General features: G+C 26.0%; 3 protein-coding genes across 4 annotated transcripts; 2 read left to right on the forward strand and 1 right to left on the reverse strand.

The window, feature by feature from the left end:
* Positions 1-168: 168 nt before the first annotated feature.
* LOC122854756 (JNK1/MAPK8-associated membrane protein) lies at positions 169-1,519 on the forward strand. 2 transcript variants are annotated; one of them, XM_044155698.1, is made up of 5 exons: positions 169-185; positions 273-857; positions 926-1,095; positions 1,165-1,241; positions 1,304-1,519. In XM_044155698.1, exons 2-5 carry the CDS (start codon positions 412-414, stop codon positions 1,517-1,519), a joined length of 909 nt encoding a protein of 302 aa, XP_044011633.1. In that variant the 5' UTR covers positions 169-185; positions 273-411. The 2 variants fall into 2 exon arrangements, with proteins under 2 accessions (XP_044011633.1, XP_044011634.1); XM_044155699.1 differs by lacking the exon at positions 169-185 and having other exon boundaries at positions 217-857.
* Positions 1,520-1,568: 49 nt separating this feature from the next.
* On the reverse strand, positions 1,569-4,910 carry LOC122854755 (neutral and basic amino acid transport protein rBAT-like). Its single transcript, XM_044155697.1, has 6 exons — positions 4,797-4,910; positions 4,155-4,494; positions 2,726-3,874; positions 2,112-2,338; positions 1,885-2,034; positions 1,569-1,786 (listed from the first exon to the last, which is right to left on the reverse strand). Exons 2-6 carry the CDS (start codon positions 4,248-4,250, stop codon positions 1,711-1,713), a joined length of 1,698 nt encoding a protein of 565 aa, XP_044011632.1. The 5' UTR covers positions 4,251-4,494; positions 4,797-4,910; the 3' UTR covers positions 1,569-1,710.
* A 2,436-nt stretch (positions 4,911-7,346) lies between these two features.
* Positions 7,347-19,509, forward strand: LOC122854758 (nuclear pore complex protein DDB_G0274915-like). Its single transcript, XM_044155703.1, has 3 exons — positions 7,347-7,583; positions 11,091-11,144; positions 12,509-19,509. The coding sequence occupies exons 1-3, from the start codon at positions 7,475-7,477 to the stop codon at positions 19,372-19,374; spliced, it is 7,029 nt and encodes a 2,342-aa protein (XP_044011638.1). The 5' UTR covers positions 7,347-7,474; the 3' UTR covers positions 19,375-19,509.
* The last annotated feature ends 37 nt before the right edge of the window (positions 19,510-19,546 follow it).

Below are 19,546 nucleotides of genomic sequence, written 5' to 3' on the forward strand. Positions count from 1 at the left end.
AAAAAACAAGTGTATCATCTAAAAAAGTGTTATGTTTATTAATTTTACTCCAAAAATTATTTATTAAACAAAAAATAATTACAAGAAATAATATTGAAAATTAAGTTATGAAAAAAGTAACACTTTACTTTGTTATTTTATATTTTTTGTCAGCTACTTTTTTATATACTGTAATATAGGTTAAGGTGGGTTAAGATTTTGTCTGGGTTTGTTGATAAACAAATGTCAATTTTGACATTGACAATTAAATAATTTTCTCATTAATTTATCAGGTTTTTCTAAATTGATTTATAAAATAATAAAATGAATAATTGATGAAGAAGATGGAAAAAAAATTGTACAATTAATTTATTTCTACATTGGAGCTAGAGAGAGTTTTAACAATCATCAAAACAATTATCAAAAAAAATAATGAATTTTCTTGAAGGATGTCCTGGGTTATATTGTGGACGAAGTCTTTTAACTGATGGAAATTGGAGTGATTGTGGAGTATGTGCAAGAGGCTTTAAATCAAATGAAAGTTCTGCTTGTGTACCTTGTGAAGATAATTTAACTTTATATGATTGGTTTTATTTGAGTTTTATTGCAGTATTTGTTCTTGTACTTCATTGGTTTTTCATTGATGTTGTTACTAAAAGACGTAATATACCACAAGAAGTTATTATTATTCATATATCAGCATTATTTGAAACAGCTTTAGCTTCATTGATAACACTTCATGTAACTGATCCAATTGGTACATATGATGTACGTTCATGTAAAACAAAACGTTTGTCTGATTGGTATACACTATTTTATAATCCAAGTCCAAATTATGAAACTTTACTTTATTGTACACAAGAAGCTGTATATCCTCTGTAAGTAATAAATATTTAAATAATTTTAACAATGAATATACTTATACCATTTCATTATTTTATTTTAGATATACAATGGTCTTTGTTTTTTATTCACTTGGAGCAATAATTATGCTGTTAATACGTCCACTTATTGTTAGAAAATTTCTTCCAAAAAGAGGAAAACTTACAGTATATGCAGCTTTATATTTCTATCCAATTTTGGCACTATCACATGCAGTTGGTGGTGGATTAATATGTAAGTTAAATTAACATCAAAAATTATAATTTTTAGTATTTTTATTAATTCGTATTTAATTTTTTTTAGATTATTCATTTCCATATATCACAATAATCTTGACAGTTTTATCAAGTGCTGCTCATTTTGCCTTTAAATTAAATCAGGTAAATTTTATTTTTTTCATTTCTTTTAAATTAGTCAATTGATTGTATTTTTATTTTTATAGACAATGAAATCATTATTACTGAGTTCTGTGACTGATTTTAAAAATATTGTTGTTATTCTTGGTCATTGGTTATTACAAGCATTTGGTATTATGGCTGTTGCAACACTTAAAGACATTGATATACATCCTGCAATGTTTATATTTGTTCCATTTCCAGCATTGTTTTATATATTAACAGCAAGATTTACAGATCCTCATAAACTTCATATTGAATAAATTAAAATAAGGATCTATTGTTATAATAATTTTAATATTTATTGAAAGAAAAAAAAAAAAGGAAATAAATTTTTAATAATATTCATTGTATTTATTTTTTTCAATATCGTTACATCTAGTAGTACAGTATTATTTTTTTAATTATCATTTAATTAATGATTGAATTTAAATCAGGAATTCAAGTGAACAATTTAATCTCCATTTATAAATGACAAGATCAAAGTACTTTTTGGAGAAATTGGAATTTTCTTTGGTGACATTTTTTCCCTGTATAACAAAAAATGAGTTATTAAATTATCAGTGATTATTTGATGATGATTTTTTAAAATAAAATTGATGTTATTATTATTTTTTTATATACTTACGCAAAGGATGTCACATTACGATTGTAATTACGACTGTGTGCAAGAACAGTCAACTCTGAGGTTTTAAAAGGCATTGATGTAACATCAATGTCAACTTGATTATCTGAACTTTGATATGCAATCAAGTAACCTGGATGACCACTCTTTATTCTGCGATTAAAAAGGACATTGTATTTTTAAATTTTCATTAATTATACTTGAAGAACAACAAATAGTATTTTACTAACCTGATGTAGGTGAAAACTGTTCCATTAATGATGGCTGGCTTAAAGCCACCATAGAGAAAAGTATCTTCATTACGTTTAGCAGTTACTTTTGGAAATGCTGATGTATCATTTAGACAATCATTGAGTTTTAGGATTGGTGTACCAGGTAGTAGTAAACTCATTAAAATTAAACTATCAGCAGTTGAGTCTCCTAAACGACTTCTCAAGGACGCACCATCTCCGTTGAACTAAAAAAAGAAAATTAAAATTAATCAAAAGTACTCACAAGCTCTTTGTGTTTCAAGCTAATTTTTTTTTTTTTAAATCCAATTGACTTGGTTTTTTTTTTTTTTTTCATTTGATTGATCAGTGATTTATAAATTATCTTTATATAAAAATACAATTTCATAATTAACCACATAAATATACAACAACTGGTATCAAAATTTGTAATTGACCTCAATTTATACACATTGATAAAAGTAATTTAAATATTGTTGAATTAAATTTTATTGAAAGAGCAAGAGGGGAAGATAAATCTTTGTCAGACACGAATGAGGGCAAATAAAAAAGATAATCTAAAAATAAAATTTAATATATGAATTTTTTAATTTGATAAAAAAAATAAAACTTACGTTCCAACCAGGCCATTCACCATTTGTTGCTCGTATAATTCCTTTTTGTAATGTTTCTGCTGTAATTTCATTATCAATTGTTGAAATAAAATTTGATCTTTGTGGTAAATTAATTTTAACCTTGTTATCATCAAAGATAGCAATTGCATCATCACCAGTATCATCTTTAAATGCAAATAAACCTTCATTGTTTGTAATATTTTCAACAGCATTACGTAATTTAGCAATAATTAAAATATTATCAGCATGTCGATCTTTAGTATGTACATGATTAAAAGATTCATACATTTGTGATCTTGCTGGTCCTCTAATTGGTATTTCATCACGTTTATTTGGATCTTCAGTTAAATATTGTGTACCACCTAAACGAAAACCATTAAAACCAAATTTAATCCAATTTATTAATGTTTTTGTAAATTCATCAACAACTAATGGATTGCTAAAATTTAGCTCAGGTTGAGTTTTTTCAAATTGATGAAGATAATATTGTTTTCTTTTATCATTCCATTCCCATGCTGATCCATTTTTTATACTTAACCAATTATTTGGTGGTTCTGTACCATTTTTACCATCAGACCATATATAATAATTTGTATATGGTTCAATACGTTCAATTGAATTAACAAACCAACTATGATTTATTGATGAATAATTTATATCAAATTCCATGATAACTTTTTGACTACGATTTTTAGCAGCATCAATAAAATATGCTAAATCTTTTATTGTTATATTTGAATTAAGTGAATTAAAATCTGTAACATGATTTTTACTTGTCTCAGATAAAATTGAACTTAATGATATAATATCAATATTTTGTTTTTTTAAATTATCAAGTAAGGCTTCAATAGAAATTCCATTATTTTTTCCAATTATATTTAATGGTTCTAATTGTACAATTGGACTTTTAGCCCACCATTTTTTTGTTGATGTTGATGTACATTTTGGAGCTCCAATGATTATTAATGCAGCACCAGCAAGCATTGCAAACCATAATATCCAGAATCCAATAAATAATAACCATCTTAGCTTAATCCAAAATGAATTATTAGCATATGACATTAATTCTTCTTTACACATGCCTGACAATACTTGACTCAAATTTTCATCGTTTATTTTAGTTTTTCCATTTTCTGACATAAATATTACCTAAAAAAAAAATATTTTTTATGTTAATATATTAACTATTAAATATTTTTTAACATATAGCAAAAATAAAATGATTCATTGGGAATATATTTGATAATTAATTTTTTATAAAAAACAATGTTGTAATATCCGGAGGGTGTTGTCATAAAACTATTCTTAATTAATTAATTGAAAGAAAAAAAAACTTAAAAGATAAAAGTCTGTGAAATTAATGACTGGACAAAAAAAAAGAAAATGCAATTTTAATTTATAAAATTAGAAATTTGTGTTTAATTGTTACCTCGGGAGTTCCACAAGCAGATGTCAATTTTCCATCATCAAGCATTTTTTCTTTAGCTTCATCATCACTTTGATTAGTTACATCAGGCTTCCCCATGTTGTAATTTATTTTTTATTACTTGGAATGATTTTTTGATGATATTAAAGATTGTTGTGTACTTTTTAGTGTATTGTTACTAACTGGACCAACTATTGAGTATTGATTTATGTAAATTAACAGACTGGAGTGATCAGAATTGATGGACACACCTCATAAAATTTTAATTACAATTTTACTGCGCATCGCTCAGTGTCATGCGCAAAAAGTAAACGAAAATAATCCCAATAATCTGCTGCATAATCTAAATTTTAAATTAATAAATATAAATTAAATTAAAATCATCAAATAAATCAATCTAATATAATAAATCAAATTTAAATTTTTTAATTAGAAAAAATATACAATAACAAAAAAATAGTAATCTGAATTATCAACAGATATATTTATTTTTAAGTGATCAAATAATTTTCCGTAAGATGGCTTGTAATCATGAGTAATAAAAAATTTTCTTTGCTCCAATATCCGGTGGATTGAAAAAGACTTTTTTCGGAGAATTATTTACTATATACAATATCTTGTGTATGTATGTTTAACGGTACTTACAACTGGGATAACTCGAGTAGGCTGACAAGTAGATGCGGTGGTACAGACATCATGTATTTAATATTTTTTTTATTTCCCAGTCACTGGACTTCGTATTTCATTATATGTTCGAACCGGTAACTCTCACTTACTGTAAGAAAACTCACAGGTAAACTAGCTAAGCGACCAACATTCGTTTTGTTCCACTGACCTGAATTTCAGATTCATCATTTCGAAGATATCGCATTCCAGCTACTGGAATGTTAGTACCAATTTAAAATTCAATATTATTATTTTATTTATTATTATATATTTTATTAAATATTATTATTACTATGTATATATTATTATTTTGTTTTTTTTATCATCAATATATAACTTGTTATTATGACTTAAAATCTATTATCATCTTGCGTTATATTTCAAAACAATGTCGTTAATTTTATGATATATTATGTGATACAATTGTTTTTAAAATGCAACAGACAAGAGATCACATATATATATACATGTACATAAGCGTATTTAAAAAGTGAAAGTTGTCGGAAAATAAAATTTAAAAAAAAGTAAGCGTATAGCTGAGATATTTTACGTCAAATTGTTGCATTAAATTCACTGACTATTCAATATAAATACACTTGTTTACAATCATGTGTATATTTGACAATATATATATTTTTTTTATTCGCAATTAATTTACTTTTATTAAATTTGATAATACATTGTTTATTTTTTTTAATTCATTGATACTCGGTATCCATTTATAGACAAGAAAAAAAATATTTTTGAGTAGCATCTTTTTTTATTTTCACTCCAATCGTAGAAGCATGGCAATTTCTAAAAAAAAAAAAATTCTTGAATAAAATTTATATACACGGTGGAAAAAAAATTAACATGTGGAATGTTTTCGTGGGTTTTTTTTTCTCTTTGTAGAAAAATTCTAGAATGCGATGAATTTTATTTTTTTGAATATACGTATAGGTATATTAAATTGAATGATTTTTTTTTTTTTTTTTAAATTGAATGATAAATAAACAATGACAATTGAATATTTTATATTAGCTACTGTAATTTTTAAATTTTTTTTTTTAATTTAAAACAAATATTTGATGGGTTTAATTGTAATTCAGACAATGTTATGAACTATACACAAAACAACTCATCTTATCAACAATAAAAAATGCATTTTAATTGTTTTGCATCAAATAATTTATTAATCACTTAAATCAATCTAGAACAAATAAAATTCAGAGGGTAAAAAACATTAAATATAACAAATAAATAAATTTTTTCAAGTATTCTCATTTAATTCTTTTACATAATAAAATTTGTTTGTAATAAAAATTGTCAACAATTGTAAATTGTCAGGTAGTGAATAAAATACTTCCATATGGTGATTTTACTGCAGTAGTTTACAAAAATAATATTTATATAGTGATGAGTTGAATATAACGAGCAAGGTGAATCGCTAGTATTTTTATATTTATTTATTGCCATGATGATTAGCAATCTATGCAAGGAATAAATAATAATTTATTATTAATGAAAAAAAAAAAAAAAAATAAACAAAACCTTGAATAAATAACTGTTAAAAGTAATTGTTATTTCCATAAAAATAAAAAAAATACAATAATAATCAAGAAAAATATTTTCAAACAAATTAAACATAAATTTTTTTTTTCTATCAAAACAATCATTATGTTTTTTTTATTTTATAAGAGAATGATGGCGCACCTTCGTCGCACGGATTTTCATCTCGCATGAATTTTCTCTAAATTCTTTGGATAGAAAAAAAAAAAATTTATTTTTACAATAAATTTCCCAAGTAATCTGTTGATTATTATTTATTTTTTTTTTTTTGTAATTTCACCAGATTTTTATCCGTAAAATATATTTGTAATTTTTTTTAACCAGGGGTAGATGAAACATAATTTTTTGTCATAATAATTTAATAAAACTTTCACATAAGTTTTTTGAAATGACTATCTATATTGTTCCTAATTATTCAGCCAATGAAACGATCACATATAAAATCTTACAATCTTTATTTTTTTTTTCGGTGTTAAAAAATAATAAAAATTATTTGAAAAAATCAATCATTGATATACGCAAATTTAAGTTAACAATTTACTAAAATGTAAATGTTAATTAACTTTTTGACATTGTCTTTATATTTTTTTTTTTTACTGTATGAAATTTGGTATATATTTTATAAAATATATATAAAGTATTAAAAACAAGCTGGAGCTGGAATTAAAGTCTTGGTAAAAAATTTAAAAGAGGGGAACAACGCAATATCGGAGGTTTACCTTTCTCCGGTACTGAGCAAAAATACTTGGTCAACATCAACGATCCAGTCTTCACTAAATCACGCGATAAGAAGGTTCACTTTGATAGTGAAAAAAATAAATAAAAAAAGTTATTAAATATATATATAATTTAATTAATAAAAAAATATAACTTTCTTTCCTTTAAATTAATCTTAGAATAATTTTTTGAAAAAATGTGTCACCTGAAGGGTATTATTTTAATATGGTGTAAATAATAATATATTATTAAAAAAAATCAAACACATATTTATTATTTTAATATATTATTGTTATTATTTATTACAAGTGAAATAAGTGAGATAATTATTTAAACAAAAAAAAAAAAGAAAGAAAAAAAGTAAGATAATTACAGAGAGAAACAGGTGCAGAATGGGTCACAAGATGCTGCTACCAGGTCGTAGACTTGAAAGTCTTGTATATTCTCTCAACGTCATTGGATTTTTACTGATAGCATTGCCTCTGGTAGCTATTTCACAAGGTTGGTTTTTTAAATTTTTGTATTAATTATATTTTCATTATAAGAGAAATTTTATTTTTTTCCAAATTCCAACAGCTTTTTTTTTTTTTTTGGAATGGAGAGAGTAAAAATGAAGGGAGAATGTGTTTTATAAATTTGGCGGGTATATTTTCAGTAATATTTCATTAAATTGATATTAACAAATAAAATGAAAATATTTAATGAAAAATTTATTGAAATAATTTAAGAAACAGGTGATTTTTAAATTGAATAAAAATTGAAAATATGAGGTCGTTAACTGCATAACAATTTAAAAAATATTTACCTTGAAGTTTTAAATAAAAAATTACAATTTATAATTCCACCTTATTGCAAATTTAATATTCATCAAATTACATGAACTTTGACATTTCGATTACAAGATGATCATTTAGAGAAGGAAAAAAAAAAACACGTAAATAATAAATTATAATTATTTTTTTTTAAATACAAGTTGTTTATAGAGCCTCATCTCAATCGATGTTGAGTATACTTTCTCCGCTTTTACTTCCAGTCGATCAGCCATCAGTTTCTTTTCTAAATAACTATAATTTGTGACAAACATATTTTTAATTTTTTTAGCATTTAAGATTATTATCATATTTTTGATGCGTAAAATTAAAAAAAAAAAAAAAAATTGATTAAATAAAAACAATAAATAATCAATTTAATTAATCAAGAGTTTTGTTTTTCCTCCAAGTAATTATTTTGTTTTTAAAAAAAAATCCATTCAAGCTTAATTTTTTTAGCTCGAGTATTTTAGCTCTAAAATACTTGAAAATTTTTATTGGGTCAATTTCAGAGTGTTACGAAGAATAGCAAAAAAAAAAAAATTGACATAAAATACAAAGTAGATTCGTAAAAATGATAGAAAAAAAAAATTGGAATAAGTTTTTTTTTTACCGGGTCATACGTGTATATATATATAAAAAAAAATGACCTATGATATCCTCTTTTGGATGTAGCTGGAATACGACATCATCTCTACTGACCTCTCTACTATTGTCACACGTTGAAACATCACCGTTAATCGACCGGCTCTACATTAGATGACTGAATAGCAAGAATAGCTAAAATAAGAAATGTGGAATGCCCGACCTTTCTTGTTTCTCGATAGTGGAAATTCGTTCCTCGTAAATAAAATCCGTTATAATAACGTTGTAGTCGACATTATTTCTCCATTGAATGAAAAAAAATTAAATAAATAAATAAACTTCTGGTAAATGCCATATTACTTATGGTTAAAACAGCTATATTAAGATATCAGGGTCGATTTTATGGTAACCATAACCATACACGAATAATGAAATATAAATTATGGTCATTTTAATGATACTGTTTATATTTATCACAGATTAACTTTAACATTGATAGACTGAATTTTATATATTTAATTTGATTTGAAAATTACTGTCGCATAATATTATATTCCCTAAAAATGAAAAAGAAAAAAAAATTAAATAAAATGTCTGGAACTTTCACGTGAGTTATATACGGTTTATAAACTTTTAAAAAAAAATCTTTTCAAGATATTTTTGTAGTAAATAATACTGTCGTCAAGTTATAAAATATATAATTATTTTATTTTTAATATACATATATTCCCGCATAAATTTTGCGGAAATTAATTATTTGTAAATAAAAAAAAAAAAGTCGTAAAATAATTTGTCAATGTAAATATTGCTATAATTATTTTGTCGTTTATTAGAAAATTAATTTAATAGATATGTTAAAACATGTTATAAACATGTTTTTAAATTTCGGGTTATTTTATTGTGAATCATAATATTTTTTTTTTTTTTATTTACATCACAAAACAAGTTTGTGAATTTGGAATGCTATGAAAATGAAATTTTTTATTCTTTAAATTTACTAAAATCAAGTTAAAAAAAAATAATAATAAATATTTTTTTATGAATCAAATTTCATTTTTTATACGACTTTAAATCCCCTTGAAAATAAAAATTTTAAACATTATAAAGTATACTGATATTAAATTGAAAAATAAAGTAAAAATTGAAAAAAAAAATAATAAATATTAATTATAAATAATAGACAAGTATTTAATTTTTTTAAAAGGAAAAATATATATATTTAAATATTATTATATAGTATTATTCAATGATATAACTAAGTGTTTAACAACGGAGGGCATGCGTTAAATTAATGTGAGAATTTTTTTTTTCTATACATGCAAGTGATTTAATTATAATGTAGAACACTATTTATTCTATATAACATTGTATAGCGGTTTTAGTAGAGTTGACTAACAAAGCGGTAAACTGTGTTTGATCAAGTGATATAGATGTTTGAGTCTCTTCATATCATGCTTTCTGCACCTGCAAATTTTCAATGATCATATAGAGGTATAATTTTTCCGTTAACATATAGACGACAGGTCACCTTTTTTTCATAACTTGTTATCAAGGACAAGTGTCAATAATTACACTGTAAAGAAAAAAAAAATTTAATATACACCTTGGTTTTTTAATAGATAGATTTAAAAGTAATTTAAAGAAAAAAATTAATAAATAGTATTGTTAAATTAATTAAGTAATTAATTATGAAAATTAAATACTAGAAATTTCCTAATTTTTCAAAAGAAAAAAATAAATATAAAAACTTGAAAATTAATAAATATTTTTAACTATTTTTAATAATTAATTTATTAATATTAAAAAAAATTCATTGTATTATTAATATGTAATGATTAAATTAGTTGTTGAATATTTTTGTAATTTAAATTCCACTTTAATTCAAATTTTTAATTCTTTTTGTATTTTTCTTTCTTAACTTTCAAATTGAACTAAATTATTATCATTAACTACTTAATTATAAATTTTTTTTTTTTTAAATTATACTATATTGTTAATTAATATTTAATAAAAAGTTGATATTTTTTTATTATTTGTATTAATAAATATTGCAAAATATTCTTACAGGAACAACTGATTATTTTATTGACTAGACACACGTAGTCATATTTTTATATCTATATTAAATCCAATATACAATGAAAGTTGATGATTAATTTATGCTTAATATAATATTTTTTTTTTCATTCAACCAATAACAGGACATTCTCTGTGTTGAATTTCTACTAATTTTTTATATACAATAATTTTTAAATTGCGTCATTATTATAATTAATTGTATGTTTAATTTATTAACTTGTATGACATTGAGATTCGAGTTATCATTGTTAGATTATTGTTCCTGTATAAAACAATTTCTATTAATTATCATAATGATTTTTTTATTTTTACAATATTTGTTTAAATAAATGATCATAAACGTTAAACTTTTTCTCCATTTCACGTCCCATAAATACTACTTAATTCCTTTTTCAATAAAAATTATTATTTAAATTTTTATTTACATTAAAAATATAATAATTACTTAAACTTTTAATATATTGTTGCGTAGTCATGCCAATACATTTTAAAGTTGAATGTTTATTTTAATTTTTACTTTTTTTTTTCGTTTCAGCTGACTCAAGAGAATTAGATTGGAAAAGAAGTGAAAAAAGAGTTAATCAAATCGGTAAGTCTTTATCATCGATTTATTACAACATAAATAGTATTGTAAAATATAATTACCATGAAACTAATTAGTTATTATTTATTATTCGTATGACTGTTATATTTGTATAAAACTTAATATTGCATATATATATACAAGCTTTTAATATTTATTTTTTAATAGCTTTGGTTTTTTGTATAATAGACAACAAATGACTCAGTTTTTATAACTCGTAATATTTTTTTTTTTTACTAGTAATGTATTGCTTCATTGGTATTCTAATAGTTTGTTCTAAATTTTTTTTTTTTTTTTTTTTTAAGCATTTAACCACAGTGGCAATAAATTTATGAATATTATTATTAAATATTTAACCTGGTTAAATAAATGAAATGGATTTTTTAATATTATATTTCATTTAATTTCTTTAATTATTTATTTATTATGGATTTGTTTTGAATTCGTTTGTTGTATGCTTTGAAAATGTATAAACGTGAGAGAAAGTGTTTACATACTAATAAGTGAGGCCTTGAATTAACAATTACTAACAATTTACTTTTTTTTTTATTTGAAAATTTTGTGTAAATTATTATATTAAATATAATTTTATTATTGCGTTATATATAACTTGAGGTACTTATCTGCTTTACTTATTGGTTCAATGTATAAAATATACAGACAGTTAAAATTTTGTCTTACAAAAAATAATGAAAAAAAAAAATATCAATTAATAAATTTATTATTAAAGTAGTCGTAGTGACTGTTTATTTTTTATTTTTTTGGACAAATCAGTACTGCAAATGACAGTGATAAATTACGGTTTATAAATATAATTGTTTTTTTATTTTTTTTTTTTTTGTAAAGTTGAAGTAGACAATAAATCAATCATAACAGTATGATGTTGAAATTTCATGGTGTATCTAAAAAAATAATCTGGACTTAGTGTGGAATAGTCAATGATATTGGTAGTGCTGATTTATTTGAAAAAATAAAATATTATACTATTGCTAAATACAATTTGTAAAACAGATATTTACTTTTTATTAAAAATATATATGAATTTGTTAATTTACAAAACTAATTATCAATAATTAAACTATTTGGGCTCGTCTTAAAACTAAAGTTTGTTTCTTTCTTACTTTTTTTTGTTCTGGTTATCTTATACTGTTACCGTCTGTGTCAATGTCCCTGCCCGCCTTCTTCAACTTCTTATCAACAACGTGGATGCCATCATTGCCTCCAACGACTGCTTATCTATCTTCATGGGCATGTTCCTTATTGTGTGTTACATAAAATATACAATATTATTAAATATTTAAAAAAACATTATTATGAATATAATAAATATATGTAAATTTAAAATTTAAAATGTCAATCATCGTCATTAGTTGCTTCTGAATTACTACGTCCAAGTATACTGACAACACCTATTGGTCAACTTACAAAAACAACACGAACATTTGTTCAAGACGGTGCTAGTACTGAATACGTGACTGAAATTCTTGGCTCTACTTTTGATGGACGGGGTTATGCTCAAATATTATCTACTTCTAGTCGTATTTTTTATGAAAAAGATAATTCATTACCAGAACAAACAAGTCCATATTTGGTATATCCATCAGCTAGTTTGGTACAAAATAAATGGAAATTAGATGATGGTATTAGTGCAGCAAAACCATCTGATATTATATTATCAACTCCATCATTAAATAATCAAATTGATCAATTAAAAAATCAAGAAAATGATATATTTGAAGAAAAACTTGAATTTAATAATGATTTAGATAAAAAATTTCAACCATCTAGACCATTAGTTAATTTACCTACATATACTGTTAAACATGATACAGTAAAATTATCAAATTCTGATTTTGATTTTGAAAAAGATATTATACATGATGAAGATGTTAAACCATACAGAGTTAAAACTCCAAAAATGCTTAATTCTGAAGTTATACAAGATACACCAAAAAATGAACCATTAAAATCTCTTGAGACAATTACTTATTATGGATTTGCTGATTTTATGACAACTGTTGGAAGAACAGTAATTGTATTTTCACCTAGTACATCATCATCTTCTATGGAACGTATAGCAACAACAATTGCTGGTGATGCTACTTTAAGATCAGCAGATGGTGGTGGAGTTATGCCATTTACATCATCTATCCAAGCAACCAGAGCTTATCCAAAAAGTACTTCAGTTATTGTACCTGATGAGATAAATCCAACTATAACATTAAAAACAATTGAATCTACATCATCAATAAATATCATAGATGATCAAGAAAATATGTATTCCACAACTCCTGGTGATATGGATGATTCACAAATGTTATTTAATTTATCAGATGATAATGATTCTTCAAATACAGAAAGTCCACCATATGAACAAAAAGATATTAAAGATGACTCTTCTAAAACTTCAGTTGTACAATCGGTATCTAGAAAAGTAACAAGTTCTAGTAATAATCCTGAAACAACGACAATGGATGAGAATTTAACTAGCTTTGATGATGAACCAAAATTTACAGTTCAAACTAGTAAAAATTCATCAAGTACAACATTGACAACTGTGTCACCTTTAAATTCTGAAGATATTAATGACATTGTTAATCTCAGTGGTAGAAAATTAAATGGTTGTAAATCGAAAAATCTATTTGGAAATAATGGTAAAGAATTATCAAATGATTGCACAACTATACTTTCTCCATCTTCAACACAAAGAGTATTTACTGATAGTACAACTATTTTTATAGATGATATAATCAGTGAAGATAATATTACAACATCAATTGAGCCTTCCAAAACAATAGATACTTCAAGTTCCACTTATCAAACTCAAGAAACAAGTGATATAAATCTTCCACAAAAATCACAAACGTTATTATTGTCTACCATTGATTTACCAGTGGAAATTATAAATTCTACTGATTCAGTATATGATGAAATTCCAGTGACTAAACGTGAAGAGTATGAATTAATTTTTAAAACTTTATACACTACATACACGTATTTAACGACATTTTTCCAAGATTCAACATCAAATGTATCAAGTCGAGAAGTCATTGAAACAAATGTAGTAACACAAACAGTTCAATCTGGAGATTCAACAGATGAAATTATTTCTATTACTCCTACTAAGCCATTGGACATGGAACTTCGAAAAACATCAACACAATCACCACTACTAAACGAGGATGACTATGAAGAATTTACGACTGACAATGTGATGGCTTCAAAATCAATTGTTACTGATCCTACACCTAGTACTATTCAAACCAAGTACCTTGAAGAAGCTCCAATAGAAGGAAGTTTTGATGAATCCATTAATCTAGAACCAAGCCCAATGCTTGTTGATGGAATTGATGGATTTGAGACAAAAACATACTTCACTACATACACATATTTTACAACAGTTTTTGTGGATGATGAGATTGAAATTGACACAAGAACAGAAGTATTTAGTAATATTGTTACAGAGCCAATGAAAACAACTACAAAAATGGAAATTATAACAACAAAAATAAATGATATGCCTACAACACCAGCTGATATGAAACCAAAAGAACAAGCAGCAGTTCCATTAGAAATATTAGCTTATCTTGAAGCATTAAAAAATAAAAAATTACAAGAAGAAAAACTCGTGACACCAACAAAAGAGATAACACCATCTCAAAATGCAACAGTTTCAAGTTCTCAAACTGAGACAAGTCAAAAAATGATTGTAACAGCAACAACAAATTCAACCGATAAAGAAACCCTGAAATCAATAATTTCAGGTATTTCTTCAACTTCAACGTCAAGCGATGGTCCACGTTTTGTTTCTTATGCTGATAAAGATGTTGAAGTGAATCAAGATGATCAAGAACTTTCAGAATCAAATCATCATGATGTAGAGCCAGTACCAACTGTTATTTTACGAACAAGTTACACAACTTTTACTTATTTTACGACAATGTACAAAGGTGAAGATACAAATGTCGTTTCACGTCTTGAAACAGTGACAAAAGTTATGACAGAAACAGTAGGACCAACAATGGCAATTGAATCACCAGTAGCTCTTGAAACTAGCTCACTTCCAGTTACTTATTTTACTACTTTTACATATTGGACAACATATTATCATGCTGGTAGTACTGTTACAACTAGCCGAGAAGAAACTGTTAGTAATTTAGTTACACCTGGTGTATCACCAACACCAAGAGTTCAACTTGGAGTTATACAGACTTATAGACCTGATTTACCAACAATGACTCTTGATGGAATTGAAAAAGTACGTAAAGAAGAGACAGACAATGAAGTCATGCGACAAGATCGTGAAAGTTTAAATAATTCACCGGTAATTCAAACAAGTATACTTACACCTTCTATGATTGAAGAAAAAGCACCGTCATCTTCTGATTCTGAGGTAACTTCAACAGTAAATATTGAACCAACAACTTATTACACAACATTTACGTATTTCACAACTTCTTATTTGGGTAATCAAACAATTCTCAACTCTAGACATGAAACAATAACAAATGTTGCATTAGGTGATATTTCTAAAGCAACTGGAAGAGCCATAAATTTACCAGCTTCTGGTATACAAAATTTACAATTTGAAGATAAAATTCGTAATGCTGAAATTAAACCAACAAAAACAGTTGATGAATCAAAAATTGGAATACTTTCAACTATTAGATCAAGCAAAATTTCCGATGAAACAACTACACATTTTCTTACTGATGTATATGGTACTTATATTGATGGGCTTTATGCTCAATTAGTAAGGAGTTCAATTAGTCTTGAGGGTCCAAAACCATCACAAACTACTACTGCAATAAATTCTGGTAGTTCAGATATATTAAACAAAACAGTATTTTTAAATGAAGGAACAATTATTGATGCTGATGAGGTAACAACAATTTATTTTACTACTAGTCAATTTGTTAAGCCTGTTGACAATACTTATACTACTCTTATTGAGAGTACATCAAGTACAAAAATTGACTTGGAAAAAAATAAAACTTTGACATCTTCTAAGGAAGCTGGTCATAAAACTGGACTAGTTAGATTAATCAAAGGTCAAATTAAAACAAATGGTGAAACATTACTTTATCAATCAAAAGTTATTGGTACGTCAATTGATGGTAGATATGCACAAATAATAGAAAGTACAACAAGTTATTTAATATCTCCAACATCAATATCACCAAGTGTTACTGAAACTCAATATTCTACTACTGGTATTTTATCACCATCACCAGAAGTTCTTCAAGGATCAAAACCCAGTAATAAAGAAAATGAGCCTGTAGATGAATCTGATGATGAAGGACAAAAAGATGATGAAGGTAATTCTGATAATGAAGAAGAAGATGATAATGATACATCAAAAAAAAAGTCACGTTTAACATTTTCAAGTAGAAAAAGAACATTTACTCCTATTATAAGACCATTTTTGTCTCGTAATAGACCAAATTTCAATCCACTTAAGAGGAAAAATGCTCAAGGAGCAACAACAATAACTCGAAGTGATATTACACCAACAATAACTGCAACTTTGGCTGCAAGTAAAAATAGAGGATTCCTTTCAAGTCGTGGCAGACCTGTGTCATCATTATCATCATCATCATCGTCTGCAGCTTCTATCAGTCCATCTCGACGATTTTCAGGACGTAAAAGTTTCTCAAGTTCTTCGTCAACTCCTACATTTACATCTAGTGTGCGAGGAAGAGCTTCAGGTAGAATATCCTCATCTCCAACTTTTGGAGGAGATAGACGACTTGGTTCTACAATCAAAGGATCATTTGCAAAACCACTTAATAGAGGATCAAGTTCACTATATGTTGGAGGAGGTTCTTCTCGGTATAGAGGCCCAATCAGATCAACATCTGTTGAACAATCAAAGCTGACTCCATCTTCAACTCGGTCATATCAGTCTGCAAAATATGATAGTGATCAGGACAACGATGCAAATGAACCTTTTATGACTACATTATCTTCAATAGAAAATCTAAATAATAATTCTGATGATTTAAAATCTGAAATTAAAGAAATTACTGAAACAATTCCAGTAGAATTACCAAAAAAAAAAAATACTCTTGTAAAATCTCGCATAAGTCCAAATAGATCTCCCAAGTCTTCACCGTTACCATCTACATCATCCAGAAAAAACATATGGTCACAGACTACTACTGTGGCTTCTTTAATAAACAATGGTTCAATTAATTACCATCTGCAAAATGTTCCACATGGATTTAGAAAAGAAAATGACAATAATCGTTTTTCATATGAATCTACAAGTTTTCCAAATTTATCAGAAGCTGATGAATTTTTAGATAATACTGAAGCAAGATCAAAAATAAATAGTCAAATAGAAAGAATAAATTATAATCAAGATAACCAAAATACAGAAACAGTTAATAATGATTATGAAGGTTCATCATCAACTACTGATGAATTAAAAAAAGTAGACAATACGTATCAGGATAATCAAGCTTTTAAAAGACCAAATAATCCAAGATTAAGTAATAGATTTGTTGTAAAACGACGACGTATTCGTCGTCAAGCAAATCAGCTACGTTCATATCAATCAAATAGATACAGAAAACTTGGATCTTTGTCTACATCAACAGAATCAGGAATTGATAGCTCAAATACAGGAAGTAATGATGTATTAGCTACTAAATCTTCTAGTCTTCAAAATAATGGTAAAAATAGAATTGTTTCTTCAGCTCTTCCAAGAAATAATGAAAAACACTACAGTGAAACAAGTGAATTACGTACACGATCAAAAATTCGACCAGCAACTAATCAAAGAGTTCAACCAAGCTCAAAATCAAATGGTCGTCAATTTACATTACGAGAAAAAAGTACAACAGTACCTCCAACTTCATTCAATTCAAAACAAGAAAATTTTCGACGACCAACAAAATCACGTGGACGTCTTAGTACAAAACGGACAACAGAAGCTACATTTGAACCAAGCCGTAAAGGAACATCAAGAACATCTTCAATGAGAACTCGTAATACAAGTCGACGAACTTCACAAAAAGGTTTAAGCAGATCACGTGATGATATATCAGCAAATAAAGAGAATGAAAAAATAACTGTTACTCATTATATTCCAACTGAAGCAACTATTCCAATATTGAATAATGGAGAAACAGAATATCGTAATATAATTACAGGTAGCCCAAGTGTTGAAGTACTTAATCCAAATGGTTATAGTACAATAATTGGAGTTGATGGTAAAGAATCATTGATAATTGCAACTGAATCAAGTGGAATTAATCAAAATGGACAAACTGAATTTACACAATTTGTTTTACACAGTACACCAACAAGTCGTGTTTCTCATACATTAGTTACTTTGGGAGGTCGACGTGTATCTCAATCTTTAATTGTTCCATCTACAATTTACTCAGTTGAAAATGTAATTTCAACACTACCAGCAGAAAAAATGAATGCTGAAAGTCAAGCTCCTTTGGCTAATTTATTGCTTTCTCAATTATTACTCAATCAATTTGGACAATTTAATAAAGGAAATTTATTATTAGGAGCTAGTGAAACTAAAATTGCAGAAGCTATTCCAACAACAAGTTATAATACTCGAACAACTACATACGTAACGACACTTACAAAAGAACAAAGTACAGTGATTCCTTTAACATTTAGAGGAAAAGAAATTTTAACAACTCTTATTGATCATTCAACTGAGGTAGTCACAGCAACAGAATTTTTAACGGATACAGTTGTAATAACACCAACATCTACACTACCAGCAGCTAATTTAGATTCACTTCTTTATTTACTTAATCAATCTCCTCAAGGATTACAACAACCAATAAAAAGTCCACTTGTATTGATGACTCCAACTATTATACAAAGTGAAATATTTGCAAATGAGGGTGAACGTCAATATCAATCTCTCAATTTGTATGATGAACAAGTACTGGAGCCTTCTGCTAAAGAACAACCTGCTGAACAAAGTGTTATTACAGTTTATGTTTCGGGAAAAAGACCTGGTGAATTTCGAACAGTTCTATCAACAGTTAAACTTAATGATGCAATGAGTACAAGAAGCAAAAGAAATACTTTAGCTCCAGTTGAGCCATCAATTATATTGCAAACACTTGAACAGCCTGAAGCAACTTCTACAAAACTCAGTCCTAGTGAAGAACTTCCTAATACTCATATACCAACTCAGAGTCTTGAAAGTATTGTAGGTGACGTTGGACGCCATATTTTTGGATCTACTGATATTTAATTTTACTTATAATCTCATAAAATTCATACATGCATAAATATGTATATCTATTTAGTTTTAATTAACAAATTCACTGACATTTAAAATCATTATTTCATATTTTCATTTTTAGTTTTAAATTAATATTATATTTGATGTAACTGGCCTTTTTATAATATTGAAAAATTAATTT

This window comes from Aphidius gifuensis, linkage group LG4, assembly GCF_014905175.1.
Source record: "Aphidius gifuensis isolate YNYX2018 linkage group LG4, ASM1490517v1, whole genome shotgun sequence".
In the NCBI taxonomy this organism is placed as follows: domain Eukaryota; kingdom Metazoa; phylum Arthropoda; class Insecta; order Hymenoptera; family Braconidae; genus Aphidius; species Aphidius gifuensis.